This window comes from Petaurus breviceps, unplaced genomic scaffold, assembly GCF_028583685.1.
Source record: "Petaurus breviceps papuanus isolate PSGF00001 unplaced genomic scaffold, PetGlider_PUasm1.0 125, whole genome shotgun sequence".
NCBI classification, from domain to species: domain Eukaryota; kingdom Metazoa; phylum Chordata; class Mammalia; order Diprotodontia; family Petauridae; genus Petaurus; species Petaurus breviceps.
Genome location: NW_027185653.1, coordinates 5438305 through 5456894, shown reverse-complemented (window position 1 = coordinate 5456894; position 18590 = coordinate 5438305). Strand labels below are relative to the sequence as shown.

General features: G+C 36.0%; 1 protein-coding gene across 2 annotated transcripts in view; it reads right to left on the bottom strand.

Moving 5' to 3' along the window:
- Nucleotides 1-18590, bottom strand: part of IFT74 (intraflagellar transport 74) — a 155777-nt gene that overhangs the window by 10435 nt on the left and 126752 nt on the right. For both annotated transcript variants that reach the window (XM_069090424.1, XM_069090415.1), the window contains 2 exons: nucleotides 10064-10227; nucleotides 5954-6079 (listed from right to left, as the gene is read on the bottom strand). In XM_069090424.1, coding sequence (XP_068946525.1) covers nucleotides 5954-6079; nucleotides 10064-10227 — 290 coding nt within the window. The remainder of the gene's footprint in view (nucleotides 1-5953; nucleotides 6080-10063; nucleotides 10228-18590) is intronic.

The window sequence follows — 18590 nt, the reverse complement described above, 5'->3', positions numbered from 1 at the left end:
AAATTATATCTTGTGTTTAAAACTATGCGGCCACTTTGGTGATAATTTGTTATAACACTGTGAATGCTGTACTTTGGTTTCTGTGAATATTTTGCTTTAATTTACTGCTGAATAAATAGAGTTCACTATACTATGTAATCAGAACCTTAAAGCTGTTCACAGCAGCAGTCCTCTGGAAAGTTGTTCATGCTTAGCTTTACAACCTCCCAGAAGTGCACAAAGTCTAAGGCTAAAACAAGTTAAAGTCAAGAAGTAAGTTGGAAGAAAGGGCAAACAAAAAAAGAACCCAAACATAAAAGAGCTACTGTGGGAAGAGGGAAGCTCAAGGTTTAAACACAGGAGACTTTAACTTGAAAACTTCTACAAGCTAAGATTCTAAGTAAAATTCAGATTAGATATAAACCATATAAGAATTTCTTGCTTTTTTTTGTTTTTTGGGTTTTTTTTTTTTTTTTTGCTTTTTGGAGGGGCAGGGAGGCAGGGCAATTGGGGTTAAGTGACTTGTCCTGAAGTGCCCACCAGAAATTATATACTAGAGCCCCCTTAAACCTGTTAGAGGGGACCCCTACTGGGTTCCTTGGAAACCACCTAATAGGCTTCAATAGTAAAGAAATGTTTCACCTGTGTTGCTAAAACATGCCACAGATTCCCACGGATTCAGGTCTGTTTCGCTTCAGTAGAAATAATACTAAGGCTTTGCTTCAATGGGAATAATACTGAGAAAGCTTTGCCTCAATGGAGACATTGTACCCCTTAGAAACATATTCTGTTGCCATCAATCACATTGTCTATAAAATAATGTCTAATAGGAAGCTCGCTGCTGTCTTTAGGTCTGAGAGGCAGTCCCAGCCGGTTAATAAACACTCCTATCAAATTATAATTGGCCTAGCTGTCCTGTTACATCTCGGTGTCCATGACAGTCCAAGGTCACACAGCTAGTAAGTGTTAAGTGTCTGAGGCCACATATAAGAATTTCTAGAAGAATTACAGAGGAAGCTAAAAAATGCAAATGAGAGCTTTGGAAGAAAGACATGGACAGATAATTAACAGTTGGTAAAAGAGATTCAAAATCTTACTAAGAAGATAATGTCTCAAAAATGTGAATTGGACAAATGGAAGCTAATGACTTCATGAAACATCAAGAAATACTAAAACAAAGTCACAAGACTGAAAAAGTAAAAGAAAATGTGAACCATCTCATAGGGAAAACAACTGAACTGGAATAGATCACAAAGAAATCATTTTTAAAAATCATTAAGTACCCAAAACCCGTGAAGAAACAAACAAAACTGACCAGATGTCTTAAAACCAGAGGACAGAATAGATATTGAAAGAATCCAATGGTCACTTCCTTGAAAGAAATCTCAACATGAAAACTCCCAGGAATGTTGTCACCCAAATTCAGAGCTCCTTGGTCAAGGAGAAAATATTGCAAGTAGGTAGAAAGGATTTAAGTGCCATGGAGCCACAGTCAGGATCACCCAAAAGTTAGTAACTCCAAAATGAAGAAAGGGTGGGCTGGGAATGATCCTCTGGAAGGCAGAGTACTTACAACTACAACCAAAAATAACTCACCTAGAAAAACTGAGTATAATCTTACAAGGGGAAAAATGATATTTAATGAAATAGAAGACTTCTAAACATTGCTGATGAAAAGAACTGAGCTAAATAAAAAATTTAAAACAAAAGATTTAAGAAAAGAATAAAAAGGTAAACAGTGAGAAATCAAGGGCACATAGATAGCACAGTGGATAGTGTGCTAGGTTTGGAGACAAGAAGATTCATCTTCCTGAGTTCAAGACACTTACTAGTTGTGTGATCTGGGTGCAAGTCACTTAATCTGTTTACCTCAGTTCCTCATCTGTAAAATGAGCAGGAGAAAGAAAAGGAAAACTACTCCAGTACCTTTGTCAAGAAAACTCCAAATGGGGCCACAAGGAGTTGGACATGACTGAAACGACTGAACAAAAATAACAAAAATGAGAAATGATAATGGACTAAACAAGATTAGACTTGTCTTAGCAGAAGTCTAATTAGACAGAAGAATTTGATATGAGTTTACTATGTTAGGATGATCTCAATAAGAAGAAGGAGGAAGGAAGAGGAAGAATGGGAAAAATCATTTCATATAAATGGGGAATTCAAGGAAGAATTTATACAATGGAGGGAGTAGGGGGCAAGAGGGCAACACTTGAATCTCACTTATCTGAACTGGTACAAGGAGGAGGGAAGAATGAACATAAACACAAAACTGAATATAGAAACTCATCTTATTCAATAAGAAAGTAGAAGGGGGAAGGGGTTAAGAGAAAGTGAGGGGAGGGGAAGAGTGAGGATAGATTAAGGAAGGCAGTAGTCAGAAGCAAAACTGACTTTTTTTTTTAAGCAATCGGGGTTAAGTAACTTGCTCAAGGTTACACCGCCAGTTATTTCTGGGTGTGGTGCTAAGTATCTGAGCCCAGGATTCGATCCCCAGGTCATCCCGACACTGGAGCTGGTGCTCTTACTTGCTGAGCCACCTGGCCGCCCCAAGCAAAACTGACTTTTAAAGAGAGTCAGGGTTAAAAAGAGAGTAGAAGTGGAGGAGAACAGGGTAGAAGAAAATACATAATTAGCAACTATAACTATGAATAAGAATGAGATTATCTCATGCACAAAATGGTTAGGATAGGAACCAGAATCCAGCAATATTTTGTTTGGAAGAAACATACTTGAAACAGAATGATACCTGTAGAGTTACAATAAGGGTCTGTAGCAGAATCTATTGTGCTTGAATTGAAGTGAAAAAGAGAGGGAGGAAATCATGATCTTAGACAAAGTAAGAGCAAAAAATGACCTAATTAAAAGAGATAAACAGATAAACTATATTTTGCTAAAAGTTACCATAGACAATGAATACTGAAAACACATACAACAAATTAATACTGCAAACATACAACATGAAGATCAGGGATAGGGAACCTGTAGCCTTCTAAATCCTTATGTGTGGCCTTTTTTTTTTAAGCAATTCGAGTTAAGTAACTTGCCCAAGGTTACACAGCCAGTTATTTTGTGTGGGTGCCAAGTATTTGAGGCTGGAACTGATCCCGGGTCTCCCGACTCCAGGGCTGCCGCTCTTACTCACTGCGCCACCTGGCCACCCACCCCTAAGTGTGGCCTTTTGACCAAATGCAAATTTTACAGAAGAAATAAAAGGTCATATTTAAGGATTCAGATGGGCACATGTAGCCTCAAAGTCACAGGTTCCCCATCCCTAATCTAGATTCTTTGGGGAAAAATTAAATAAGTTACAGGAGGAAATAGATAGTAAAATTATAATGGTAAAAGGAACCTCAATTTATTACTCTTCAAGAAGGAAGTTAAGGAAATGAATATAATTTTAGAATATTTAGATATGATAGACCTCTGAAGAATACTGAATGGGAAATGGAATATATTTATTTCTCAGCACCTTCACAAAAACTGATCATGTATTAAGGTATTAAAAAAATCTCAAAAACAAATGCAGAAAAGCAGAAGTATTAAGTGCATCTTTTATAGACCATAATGCAATAAAAATTACATTCAGTAAAGGGCCTTTGAAGCATATATTAAAAACTAATTGGAAACTAAATAACTTAACTCTAAAGAATATGTAGGGTGGAACAAATCAATAGAAATAATCATGAAAATGAAACAACATACCAAAATTTGTGGGATGTAGCCAAATCAGTACTTAGGGAAAAATTTATTTCTCTAAATACTTACATAAATAAAAAGAGAGAAAGAGTAGATCAATAAATTGGTCATGCACTAAAAAAATGAGACAAATCAACAAATTAAAAACCCTTAAATAAACATTAAACTAGACATCCTGAAAATAAAAAGATAGAAAAACAAAACTAAAGATTAAAAAGAAGACAAAACATTCAACTAAGCTGAATTTTGAAAGGAAAGAAAACCAAAATAGGATAGATAAACATTAGTTGATCTGATTTAAAAAAGAAAATCAAATTACTGCATCAAAAATGATAAAGGTGAATTCGCAACAAATGAAGATGAAGTAAAAGCGATTATTTGGAGCTATTCTACTCAATTATATATTAATAAAACTGGCAATCTACATTAAATGGATGGATATTTTCAAAAATATAAATTACCCAAATGAACAAAATAGGAAGTAGAATACTTGAACAGCCCTTAGAAAAATAAATTGAATAAGTCATAAATAGACTTCCTAAGGAAAAAAAAATAACCTCTAGGACCAGAAGAATTTTAAAGTGAATTCTACCAAATATTTAAAAAATAATTAATTCAAATACTCCATAAGGTATGTGAAAAAATAGATAAAGAATGAGTCTTGCCAAATTCCTTCTATGACACATAGTCTTGATAATAAAGCAGAGAGAACAAAAACAGAGAAAGAAAACAATATGCCAATTCCCTTAATGAATGCTAACGTTAAAATTTTAAGTAAAATATTAGCAAGGCAATTATAGCAATACAGCAAAAAAATCATATGCTTTGAGCAAGCTAGACTTATATCAGAAATATAAGGATGGTTCAATATTTGGAAAACTATAAGCACAACCGACCATATTGACAACAAAGCCAACAAAAATCAAAGTTATCTTAACAGATGCAGAAAAAGCTTTCAACAAAATCGTAAATGTAATGGTTGAACAAGTTATGGTATATGAGTGTAATGCACTGTACTGTAATGTAAGAAATGATGAAGGTGATGGTTTCAGAAAAACCTATATTAACTGATACAAAGTGAAATGAGAAGAATCAGAAGAACAATTTACACAGTAAGAGCAATATTGTAAAAAATCATCAACTGTGAAAGACTTAATAACTCTAATCAATAATCCACCACAAAACCAAAAAACTCATGATAAAATATGCTTTCCACCTCTAAGATGGAGGAAAGATCGTCTCAGAGCACATACTGAAGCACATTTTCTTCTAATTTTTTCTTGCTCTGCTTTAAAAAACAAAACAAAACAAAACATGGCTACTGTGGAAATTTGTTTTACACGGGTTTTATTTCTCTTTCCTTCTCAATACATGGAGAATGGAAAAGGGAGTATATGACTATGGAACTTAAAGTGAAGAGGATAAAAAACAAATAGTTGCACTAAAAGGAAAAAAAAATGCAAACACAGAAAGTTCAGTACTTGTGAAGGTGACAGTGAAGAAACTAGTTTAGTTGGAAGGGAAAATTCTTATTGAAGATTTGTGAAGAAAACAGGCAGATTTAAAGCCCTAAATAAGAAGACGTTTTTATATGATACAAAGGCAACAGAAAACCAGCACAAAATTTTAAAGCAATGAAACTGTGTGATAAACAGAAAGTCTTTTTTTTTTCTTTTTGGAGGGCAATTGGGGTTAAGTGACTTGCCCAAGGTCACATGGCTAATAAATGTTAAGTGTCTGAGGTCACATTTGAACTCAGGTCCTCCTGACTTCAGGGCTGGTGATCTATTCACTGTGTCACTTAGCCACCCCAAACAGAAACTCTTAAGAAGACTAAATTGGTTGACTTTAAAGGATGATCATTTCTCCAAAACCTATTGCTATCATGGTGACAGGGAATTGTGAATGAGATTTATAGGAAGTCTGGATGTGAGAACTGAATTACTAAGATACTAATTCGTATCAAATGTTAGGATAAACACAAAATTTAGGTAAAATACCATTCCTATTCTCACAAAGGTTACAGTCTAGCAAAAGGAGAAGACATATACACAGATTACTAAGATATACAACAATATATATTAAACATGAAAGAAATATAGAATAGAAGGCTTTTCTTTTAAGGTTATAGGAAAGGTATTGTTTTGGGGCCTAGATTCTCGATTGAGGAAGAATCAGCATAGTCTATCTGGAAATAGATAAAGTGATATATATTAGCTTTCCAACTCCTCCTGCTCAATTAAAAATTAAATTCCAAATTTTTTTTTCTTCTTACCTGAGAATGAGTCTCATTCTCTTGCAACTGAGTCTTTAATGTCTCATACTCTGAATTTAGCTTCTCCATTACTTTCTTATATGTGTTTCTGCGTTTTGACAATGCTGTTCTTTCTATGTGAAGTTTCTAGGAGAAAACACAATATTGAATATATTATTCAAGATATAATACAGACAATCCATCAACATTTAAGTAATCACTATAAGGAATATGACAGTGTAGTAATCTTAATCACAGCTGTATCACTCTCCAAAATCCATAAGTAATCCAAACACCCTAGGCCCTGCCTAGCACATGGTGCCTTTTGGGGACCTGGTTGTATCACTGTATACCCTGCCCAAAGCAGCAGGTGAGGTGACTAAGGCCCAGTGCCCTGATCCTTGATTGCCAACAATATTTTCAGCTATGATCATTAGGACTAATCTGCCACCCACTACTATATCTATGGTGAGCAAATTCCCACTACCTATTATTTCCTTTATACCTATACTGCTTGAAAGCTATCCCTATCCCTACTTCCATTCTCTCACTCCCATTTGCTCCAGATCTAAGTCATTTATATCCCACTCCATAATGAACGAAATTTCTTTCATTCCTGACCTCTTCCTCTCACCTACTTGCTCTTGCTGAGACATGGATTCCCCTAGAGGGCATTGTATTGCAAGAGAACCTATCTAACACTGGATGTACACCCCCAACACAATGGTTCTGTATGGGAAATTGTACTATTTCTTGCTCCTCACCATCACTTCCAAACTCTCCTTTGTTCACATCGCTCAGGACCTTCTCCTTCTTTGAAATCCCATATCCTTGAATAGAAACAGGACTTCTGAGTGGCTCCTGTTCCGACCTCCTCCAATTCATGTAAAAAATTACTCTAAACAAACGTTGGAGCTACAGAACCCACAAAATGACAGAGAGAAGCTAACTTCTCATAGAAGTCAGTCCGGTGGGCCGGCAGGAAGGGGCCAGCACAACCCTGGAGCTGGAGATTTTAGCCTCTGGGCAGCCACCAGCAGCCACCGGCTAAAGGGACTTAAGATCACCAGCAGCTGTGGTGGTTTCCAGAGTTATGAATCCATAGATGCTAAGGACAAAGTGAGAGGTCAGTGCAGTGTGGACTTTGTGAACCAGGAGTTTGGGAGCGCGGTCCGGCCTTTACCTGCTGAAGGAAGAAGTAGCCAAGGTGCTGCAGTTGTGCAGCTGCCACCACGTGGCTGCTTCAGAGCTCGGGGCCTGCAGATGGTAGGGGGACCAAGTGACCAGTCTGAGAGGTAACTGCTCTTACTTTAACCTGCTTGGATCTGAATTGCTGTCTAGGGTGGAGGTCCTGGGGTACAGGACTAGTTTGCCAGAGCATATGGAGGCTTCAGATAGGGCACCCAACTAATAGCTCCAGCAGCTGTGAAAACCCCAGAGATTTGGTACAAAGCTCCCCTCTCTGGGAGTGGAGTTCTACTGTGGCAAAAACCTCAAAAGGAGTGGCAATATGAGCAAGCAAAGGAAGCAAAGCAAACAGAGCAACCCAACTTTACACTCCTATTTTGGGGACAAAAAGGATCAAAGCATGGAACGGGAGGAAGACAGTGAAGTCAGAACTCCTGCGCCAAAAGCTTCCAAGAAAAAATATGAGCTGGTTACAGGCCACAGAGGAGCTTAATAAGGATTTTGAAAACCAAATAAGAGAAGTGGAGGAAAAATTGGGAAGAGAAATGAGAATGATGTAAGAAAATTATGAAATGAGAGTCAACAACCTGACTGAAGAAAATAACACCTTAAAAAATAGACTAACTCAAATTGCAAAAGAGGCTCAAAAAGCCAATGAGGAGAAGAATGCCTTAAAAAGCTGAATTTTCTAGATGGAAAAAGAATCTCAAAAGCTCACTGAAGAGAATCATTCCTTCAGAATTAGGTTGGAGCAAATGGAAACTAAGTGACTTTATTAGAAATCAAGATACTATTAAACAGATCCAAACAAATGAAAGAATAGAAGGCAATGTGAAATATCTCATTGGAAAAACCACTGACCTGGAAAATAGATCCAGGAGATACAATTTAAAAATTATTGGACTACCTGAAAGCCATGATCAAAAAAAGAACCTAGAAACCATCCTCCAAGAAATTCTCAAGGAAAATGGCCCTAATGTTTTAGAACCAGAGGGCAAAAGAGAGGTTGAAAGAATCCACTGATCACCTCCTGAAAAAGATCCCAAAAAGAAAACTCCTAGGAATATTATAGCCAGGTTCCAGAGTTTCCAGATCAAGGAGAAAATATTACAAGGTGCCAGGAAGAAACAATTTGAATATTGTGGAAACACAATCAGGATAACACAGGATCTGGCAGCTTCTACACCGAGGGATTGAAGGGCTTGGAATATGATATTCTGGAGGGCAAAGGAGCTGGGATTAAAACCAAAAATTACCTACCCATCAAAACTGAATATCATGTTTCAGGGGAAAATATGGTCATTCAATGGAATAGAGGACTTTGAAGAATTCACGATGAAAAAAACAGAGTTGAATAGAAAATTTGCCATTAATACAAGAAGCAAGAGATGCTTGAGAAGGTAAATGGGGAAAAGAAATCATAAAGAACTTATCAAAGTTGAACTATTTACACACCTACATAGAAAAACAGTAATTTTAACTTATGAAACTTTTCTCAGTATGAGAATATTTGAAGGGAATGGAAATACATATATATTTATATATGTGTATATATCCATATATCCATACATATATACATATACACATATATACGTGTGTGTGTGCATGTATATGTATATCCTTGAGGGCAGGGGCCCACCACTTATTATAGTGACTGGTACACACACAGTAAGCTTTTAATAAATTCTTGTTAACTGACTGACAACTCTATGAGACGGGTATTGTCATTATCCTCATCGTACAGATGAAGAAACCAAGGATAAAAAACACCAAATGACTTGCCCAGGATCCCACAAGAAGAAAGCATCTCTCTCTTTTTGTTATTATTGTGCAAGTATTTATTCAGTGTTTTTATTTTACTAGTTCTAATCTCAGAGCAGAGAGGATGAAATCTAAAGCAAGTATAAGACACAATTCTTCCCCTCTAGGTCCTAGAGGTCTATGAGAGAGAGAGATAAAGAGAGAGAGAGAGAGGGAGGAAAGAGTTTGGCATGTGTGTGTGTGTGTTAGTTAGGATGATAAGCTACATATAGGAAAAAGTAACTGTATTACAGCTTTGCTTTTTCTTATCCAAACTAATTCCTTACTGTGTCAGATAATTTTCAAAAGCTATTTTATATTTTAAAGTTTTATCTACTAATGCTTTTAAAATTTCTCCAGGGTTTACTAGTGCCTCTTAAAAAACCCAACCTACTCATCTATGGCAATTTGAACCCAAAGTAATATTTTTAAAAGACTGAAAAGTGTTGGTGCATATTTCTAGTTGGCCTAAATAATTTCATTTATTTCTGGAAAAATTCTACCTAAGTAAAAATTCTTTCTCAAAAACATCTATTTATAACATATTATTTAATTCTGAAAAGTCATTTTTCTCTTCTGAAAGTATTTTTTATTATATCTAAATATGTTTACCTGAAATTGTCATAATTTCATCAAATACAATGGAAACATTTTACATACTGTTTCTCTTCTAATTTTTATATTAATTTTGACATTTAGCATGACTTCTAAACTATACTACATAAGCAAATAATTTTTAAAAATCAAATAACCTTTCTATTAATGTATTATGAACTGAGAGAGCCTAGAGAGAGGAAAGAATACTATCTTAGGACTCAAAGTACCTGGATTCAAATTCTGTTACTTTACTACTCATAGCTCTCCCCTCTCTGGACCTTAGTCTAACAATAAATGACACATATTGTGTATATATTATATAATTTCAGCTTCGTGACAACTTTGTAAGATTGTTTTCTCATCAGCAAAATGAAGGTGTTAGATTACATGCTTCCTCAAGGTCTTTTACAGCTCTAAATCCATAACTGTAAGAAAAGAATGGATAGCAACATACCTGTACTATATATTAGAAGACCCAGAAGGGGAACACTGATGACTAAATAAGAAAGAAGATTCTGATTACAGAAAACCATGTTGCCATATTACCTTTTTCTTTTCTTCACCTGATGATTTCAAAGCTGGCAAATCACTGTATGTCTCCAGATCTTTTGTCATTTGCTGAATTTTAGTTTTTAGAGAAGTTTGTTCCTCAGTCATTTTACTTTCCAGGAGTTCCATTTTCTGTAAATCTAACTGTAGACGTTGACTATCTGGAACAAAGAAGGCCAACACCTGATCAAATTAGAACTTTGTTTTCTTTTTTCCCCAAAAATTTTATTTTAGACTCAAATGCCAGAACACAAATAGAGAATAAAAAAAAAGAAACAAATGCATATCATAAACTTAAATATTGGAACTTAAACACAAAGTTAGAAAGAAATAAAAGTATGTCCTGTGTATAGCAGAATATTAGAGGATTCAAAATAACAAGAAATTTTCCTTTCAAGAAAGCCTACATGATAAATAATACTCATTATGTTAAGAATTGTCCATCTTTGCTTCCTTGTGCATTTTCTTTTGTTCTCTGCTGTGCACTTTAGAATTTTAGGTTTTCTTGGCAGAATATAATCATCTCTTCCTTATATATTATGAAGAAAAAAATGGGTTCATAGAAATGAAAACACCTTGAGATTTTAAGTGCTATAAATCTAATATATGATTGTCCACTACTTGAAAAACTCATGGTTTTCTAATTTTAGCAAATGCTAATTAATTTTTTATTAAAAATTACAGCTCAAATTTTTATAGTACTCTAAAGCTTGCAAAGCATTTTATACATCCAATCATAATTTGTCCTCAACAATAACTCCGTGAGGTAGCTGCTATTATTATTCTTTTTTTACAGATGAAGAAATTAAAGCTAAGAGAAATGAAATTACTTACCCAAGCTATCAAGTGTTGGACTTTGCAGTATTTATATAAATCTAAACTAATAATAATACTAAGTTCTCTTACTAGAAACTAAGTGCAGCTAAGATGCAATGTTAATAATAGAAATAATTAGTAAACCAAATATTGTAATAAAATCTTATTTATATATAAAAACAAATGGTTCAACTCAATTTTATTGATTTCAACAAGCATGTCCTCAAAGAGCTTACATTTTATTGGGGGATAAAATTACAAAAAAAAAGTAAAACCAAGATAATTTGAGGAAGGAGATAGTACTAATAAGTTGGAGTATCAGAAAATGCTTTCCACATGTCACGACTTGAAGCTAAGAATTCTAAGAGAAACAGGTAAGAGAAACCATTAAAGACACAGCAGGATGGTGAAATGGAATGCCAAGTTCATAGGTAAACCAGTATGGCTAGAACAGAGATTGTGATTTGTCCTTCATTCTCAAAGAGGCCCATAACATCAGGGCTTGCAAGTCAATTGGGTTTAAGTGAGGCAAGGTTGTACAAAGTCATTAGCCTCACTTTTTCCTCCAGAGTCATAGGCTACAGCATAGAGTATTTGAAGGGCAGTAACAGAAAATTAGTCTGGAAATACAGATTGAAGCCAGACTGTGAGGGATTTTAAATGTTTGGTTGAGGAATTTGCATTTTATCAAAGAGGCATTTTATCAGGTGCTACTACACATTCTTGAGCACAGGAATGACTGTCTCACCCGTGCTTGAGGTAAGTTATTTTGACAATTTATGTGTAGAATAGGAAAAGGGAGAGATTAGAGAAACTGAGACCATTTATAAGACTACTGCTGGTAGGTAGAGGTGATGAGGGTTAAACTTGGGTGGTGCCTGTGTGAAAAAGAGAAAGGGATGAGAGAGATGTACTGGAGGTAGAACTGATGATACTTGGTCATTGACTGGATTGAGTGAGGGAGAGTGAAGAATTGGGCATGACTGAGGTTGTAAATTTGAGTACTAAAACAAATAGAAAGGTTTTTAGCATGGGCACATAAATGGGGGGGGAGAAGGCATTTATTTCAAACATTTGGAATCTGAGATAAGGATGGGACATTTAGGTCTATGTCTGGCAGAACTTGGTGATGAAGGACTGAGTTCTGGAGGTTTGGACTAAACATCTAGATTTTTTATCTGTTTAGGGATGATGAATGAACTCATAAATCCTGGTGACATTGGCAGGAAAAAGAGGGTAAAAAAGTTGAGAAGAAGGACAAAACCTTAGGGTACACTCAAGTTACTATAAGTATGGTATGAGTAATTAGCAACTAAAATCCAAGCAAGGCACTGTTCTATTAAATATTCATGATCGACAAGAGCTGTGTACCTTTCTTTCTTTGCAGGAGGTGGAGAGACAAGGCAGGGATACAGATGTGTGATTTCAATGGTTTTTAGGTACTCCAGTGAAGAAGCTCCTTTGTGCCCATGAAAATTTGTAAGTGTTCTACAATTTATAATTCTGGGGAGTTGACTGGGAATACTGAGAACAGGTTATATGACTTATCCAGGATCACATAGCCAGAGAATTTCAAAGGCAAGGTTTTGAAAACCAAAACTTCCTGACTGTGATGACACTCTTTAATACCTCACATTTCCTTTGTCTTTCTGTATGTGAAAATAGTGAAGATAATAGTTCATACTAAGAGTAATACAAATCTTCAACTGTAATTTGGGTTCAATATGAAAAGAAAAACTTATTGGCTCACAATCATATTTTTCTTAATCTTATGCAGTCTGAAAAAAATGAATGCAGCACTACCAAAATTAATTTTTAAAGTTGGTTTCAATATAACTGTGTATCTCAAATATTTTCATCTTTATCTCCCTAAAGCTTCTTAAGATTCAACCAACATCATATAAACATAGTGAAAAAATATTGGGGCAGAATATCTATCCTATCAATAAAGTCAAAGGGAGAATACCAATTTTCCATTTAAGAAAATTAATAAGAAATTTAAGGCGAATTACAATGTATCATTCTCAAATTAGAAATAGGAAGGAGATGGGGGTGGGAAGAGGCAACAGCCTAAAGAATTGGTGAAACGTACAATGATCATGAACAGGACAAGGAATGCCCTGAGCAGCTGGGACTGGTTATGGAGGAGTGCACACTTAGCTTCACTTACGAGGCTTGTAACTTAAGTATGGGGCAGTTAGATGGCTCAGTGGATAGACTGTCAGGCCAAGAGTCAGGAAGACTCATCTTCCTGAGTTAAATATGGCCTCAGACACTAGCTATGTGATCCTAGGCAAGTCACTGAACCCTGTTCGCCTCAGTTTTCTCATCTGTAAAACGAGCTGAAGAAGGGAATGGCAAACCATGCCAGTGTCTGCCCAGCAAACTCCAAATGGGGTCATGAAGGGCAGGCATGACTGAAACGACTGAACAGCAAAGCTGAAGTGCATGGCCAATTTAAAGATACATTATACAAGAAACTTAGTCTTTTTATAGAAAAGGGAAAAATAACTGGTTAGTATAGGGTAAAGTTTATCTTCCTTTAACAACAATTTCAATTAAAAGCAAAAAGGTCCTCCAGGGGAAGAGACAGGAAAAGGATGCAGTCTAGTTCCTTCTGATATGCAATGAAACTGCAGAGTTTAGCAAGCCGTGTGTTCACAGTAGCAAAACCTGAGACCAGACGATTTTGACCCAGTGAAATGTTTCTGAGAAACTATGCCATCAGCATGTTTGCATACTCCCTGGAGTTTCCTTCTAAAAATATGAATAAAAGCTGTAGCTGACAGACAGCTTGCCTCTAGTAATGCAATGCACTGTGAAAACTAGGAGAATATCTTATTTCAGTCACAGGGTGATAATTTCCGATTATATTTGGGAAACATTCCAAAAATTAGAATGTATAATCCATTATCCCTGAAAAACGAATGTTGTTTATTATAAATCTCTTAAGATTCAGGAAATTTTCAGAAGAAAAATGCATATACAAATATTACACTTACACACACATACTTAAAACTAATACGGAAAAGGACAATTGAGTAGGTGGATGAAATCATATGGAAGGGTCAGTACCCAAGGCTCTTATTAAGGGTTAATTTCTAGGAAAGTTTTTTTAATCACAGAAGTAAAAAAGAATGCTCACACTGAGCCACATGCCCATTCTTAACCCCATGTAATCAGGGAAATGTAATTGCTAGCTTTTTAAAGGAAGAGAGAGATTCCAGGTATGTTTTTGAATTTTGTATTTGGTTGATGTTGGTGGGCTTTTTTTTCCTATTTTATATTGTTTCCTCAATAACTATAACAGGATAAATTTGCCTTGCTAAATGATTTCGTTGGTCTTCAGAAAATTGACAATAGCTTGGTTTAATTAATATTGACATTGGCTGAGATTTTAAAATAACTCCACAACCTGATGGTATGATATGGTTGAACTATACCTACAATCAAAGAGGGTTTTATTTTTTTTTTTTAAAGCAATCGGGGTTAAGTAACTTGCTCAAGGTTACACGGCCAGGTGTTTCTGGGTGGGTGCTAAGTGTCTGAGCCCGGGATTCGATCTCCAGGTCTTCTCAACACTGGAGCTGGTGCTCTTACTCGCTGTGCTACCTGGCTGCACCTGGGGTGCTACCTGGCCGCCCCTGGGGTTTTATTTTTAAAATATATTTTACTTTTGCTAAATATTTCCCAATTACATGAAAATTTTTTCAACATAAATTGAAAAAAATTCTAAGTTCTAAATTCTCTCCCTCCCTCTTGCCCCTCTCTCTTCCTTGAGAAGGCAAGCAATTTAATATAAATTATACATGTAAAGTAATGCAAAACATATTTCCATATTAGCAGTACTACAAAAGAAAACACAGAACAGACAAAAAACCCAAGAAAAATAAAGCAAAAGAAGAATGCTTTAACCTGCATTTTAGTTCTCTTTTTGGAGGTGGATAGTATTTCTCATCATGGGTCCTTTGGAATTGTCTTGGATCATTGTCTTGATCAGAGTAGCTAAGTCTTTCATAGATGATCATTCTTACCATAATGTTATTGCTGTGTACAATATTTTCCTGGTTCTTCTCATTTCACTTTGGCTCTGTTCACATAAATCTCCTCCAGTTTCTTTTTTTTAAACCATCCTGCTCATCATTTCTTATAGCACAATAGTATTTTATCACAATAATATACCTCAACTTGTTCAGTCATTCCTCAATTGATGAGTTTCCCCTCAATTTCCAGTTTTTTTGCCAACACGGAAAGAGCTGCTATAAATATTTTTGTACAAATAGGCCCCTTTCCTTTTTCTTTGATTTCTATGGAATAAAGTCCTAGTAGTAGTACTACTGGGTAAGACTTATGCATGATTTTATAGCCCTTTGGGTTATATTCCAATTTGTTCTCCAGAATGCTTGGACTAGTACACAACTCTACCAAAAATACATTAGAGTTCCAGTTTTTCCACATCCCCTATAACATTTGTCATTTTCATTTTCTGTCATGTTAGCCAATCTGATAGGTGTGAAGTGGTATCTCAGAGTTATCTGAATTTGCATTTCTCTATTCAATAGTGATTTGGAATATTTTTTGGGTGTGAATATTGATAACTTTGATTTCTTCTTCTGAAAACTGTTCATATCCTTTAACCATTTATCAGTTAAGGAATGACTCACATTTTTTAAATATATATGGCTCAGTTCCCTATATATTTGAGAAATGAGGACATTATGAGAGAAATTGCTCAAAATTTTTTTCTCCCAGTTTTTTGTTTTCCTTCTAATTTTGGATGCATTCGATTTTTGTATGCAAAAGTCTTATTTCATACAATCAAAATTATCCATTTTATATCTTCTTTTATGTATATATATAATATATATTACACGTAATATATATTATATATAATATATATGTATATATAATATATATATTATAAAAAGCATGCCTTTTATGTGAAATAAAATTTTTTATGTGAACTAATTTCCCTCCTTTTACCTTCCCTCCCACGACATTCCTCTTTCTCACCCATACATTTTTTAAATGACATCTCAACATAATCAACTCACTCCCATGCCCCCATCTATGTGGAATCCTCCCAACTGCCTGAATAATGATAATGTTCTTAGAAGTTACATATAATATCTTCCCATAGAGAAATGTAAATAGTTTAATCTTATTGAGCCCCTTATTATTTCTCTTGCATCTTTTTTATGCTTCTCTTGAGTCTTATGTTTGAAAGTCAAATTTTCTATTCATCTCTGATCAGCAACACTTGAAAGTCCTCTATTTCATTAAATATCTATTTTCTCCTTAAAGGATTATATTCATTTTTGCTGAGTAGGTTATTCTTGGTGTAATCCCAGCTCTTTTACCTTTCAGAAGATCAAATTCCAAATCGGCAACTCTTTTAATGTGTTAGTTGCTAAAGATTGTGTGATCCTGACTGAGGCTCCATGATATTTGAATGGTTTCTTTCTGACTTCTTGAAGTTTTTTCTCTTTGACCTGGGAGTTCTGTAATTTGCTATAATATTACTGGGAGTTCTCATTTTGGGACCTTTTTCAGGTGGTGATAGGTAAATTTTTCCAGTTTCTATTTTGCTTGTTGGTTTCCTTGATAATTTCTTGAAATACGATGTCTAGGATGTTTCTTTAATCCTGGCTTTCAGTTAGTCCAATAATTCTTAAATTACCTCTCCTCAACCTATTTTCCAGGTCAGTAGTTTTTCCAATGAGATACTTCACATTTTCTTCTATTTTTTCATTCTTTTGACTTTGTTTTGTTCTTTCTTGATGTCTCATGAAGTCACTAGTTTCCAACCTCCCAATTCTAATTTTCAAGAAATTATTTTCTTCAGTTAGGTTTTGTATCTCTTTTCCCATTTGGTCATTTCTGGTTTTTTTTTGTTGGGGGGGGGAGGCAAGGCAATTGGGGTTAAGTGACTTGCCCAAGGTCACAGAGTGTCAAATGTCCGAGGTTAGATTTGAACTTAGATTCTCTTGACTCCAGGGCCTGTGTTCTATTCACTGAAGAAGGCACACCTCACTGCCCCATTTCTGGTTTTTAATACACTATTTTCTTTCGTATTATTTGTGACTCCTTTACCAAACTATAAATTATCCTTTCATAATTCTCTTCCTTTGCTCTAATTTTTTTTTAAAGCAATTGGGGTTAAGTAACTTGCTCAAGGTTACACGGCCAGTTATTTCTGGGATTTCTGGGTGTGGTGCTAAGTATCTGAGCCCGGGATTTGATCCCTAGGTCATCCCGACACTGAGGCCAGTGATCTTAGTTGCCGAGCCACCTGTCTGCCCCTAAGCAATCGGGGTTAAGTAACTTGCTCAAGGTTACATGGCCAGGTGTTTCTGGGTGGGTGCTAAGTGTCTGAGCCCGGATTCAATCCCCCAGGTCATCCTGACACTGGGGCCGGTGCTCTTACCTGCTGTGTTACCTGGCTGCCCCTGCTCTAATTTTTTAACCTAACTTTTCCTCTACCACTCTTATTTGATTTTGAAAAGAGTTTTTATGCCTTCCTGGGATTTTTGTTGTATTCAATTCAGATGTTTTTCTTTGAGGCTTTGCTTGTAGCTATTTGGTTTCACTGTCTTCCAAGTTTGATTCTTGATCTTCCCTGTCACTATACCAGTTTTTATAGTCATGTTCTTTTTTTTCTTGTTCATTTTCCTACCCTACTTCTTGACTTTTAATTTTACAGAAGGTTGGGCTCTGTTTTGGCATGGAGAGGGCAGAAGCACTCTCTCAAGCTTCAGGCCTTTTCACACTGCTGTTTTCAGATCTAGTTCTGAGGGTTGAGAAGTTGTTGGTGTTTCCCAGATGGTGTGATGTGGGGAGAGGCATGGTCACGGTTCTCCTGGTCTGCACTCTGGTGTTTACCCAGGGAGGGTCCCCGATCCCTTTGCACTGCAGTTGATACTGCTCCTCAGGGCCCTTGCTCCCATGAAACCAAAGATAATGCTCTTCCTCGGGGCCCCTGAACCCTTGTGACTAAAAGCGATATTAGTCCTCAGGGATCTCATTTCTTCTTGACCATCAAATGCTCCTGTCTGCTCTTGAGCTATGACATAGAAGTGCACATAGGCAATCAATCTGCCAAACACGGTCTGGTCCTTAGTCTCCTGTATTCTCATTCTGATCAGTCTCCTGATCTTACTGTCTCTGGCTTGAATCCATGGAAGCTGATGAGACTGCCAAATGAAATAGTATTGATAGAGAAGAGAGTCTAGTACGAAGCTCTAAGGGATCCCCATGGACAGCAGGTGTGACTTGGGTGAAGATCCAGAAAAGGAGACCAAGAAGTAGCAGTTAGACAAGTTGGAGACCCAAGACACAGCAGGAGAAAGAAGAGAATGTCAATAAGAAGAGAGTGACTGTCAAAGGCAGCAGTGAGTCAAGAAGGATGAGAATTGATAAAAGGTTTGGAGAACTTTATTCCAGTAAATGATAAGGTCAGAATTTAGACTGAATTAAAAGTGATAGGAAAGGAAGTGGAAGCACCAATTGTAGATTGCCTTTTCAAGGACTTTAGACACAAAAGGAAGGAGACAGGATGATAGCTATTAGGGATGGAACTCGGTATGAAACGAGTAAAAGCACCTGATGCCACATAGAAAGTGCCTTCTTGGTTGAAATGAATCAGTCATGCCTGTATGGAGTTGGCTAAAGCGGCAAGTCTCTTCATAATCTAACATTCTTAAAGAAG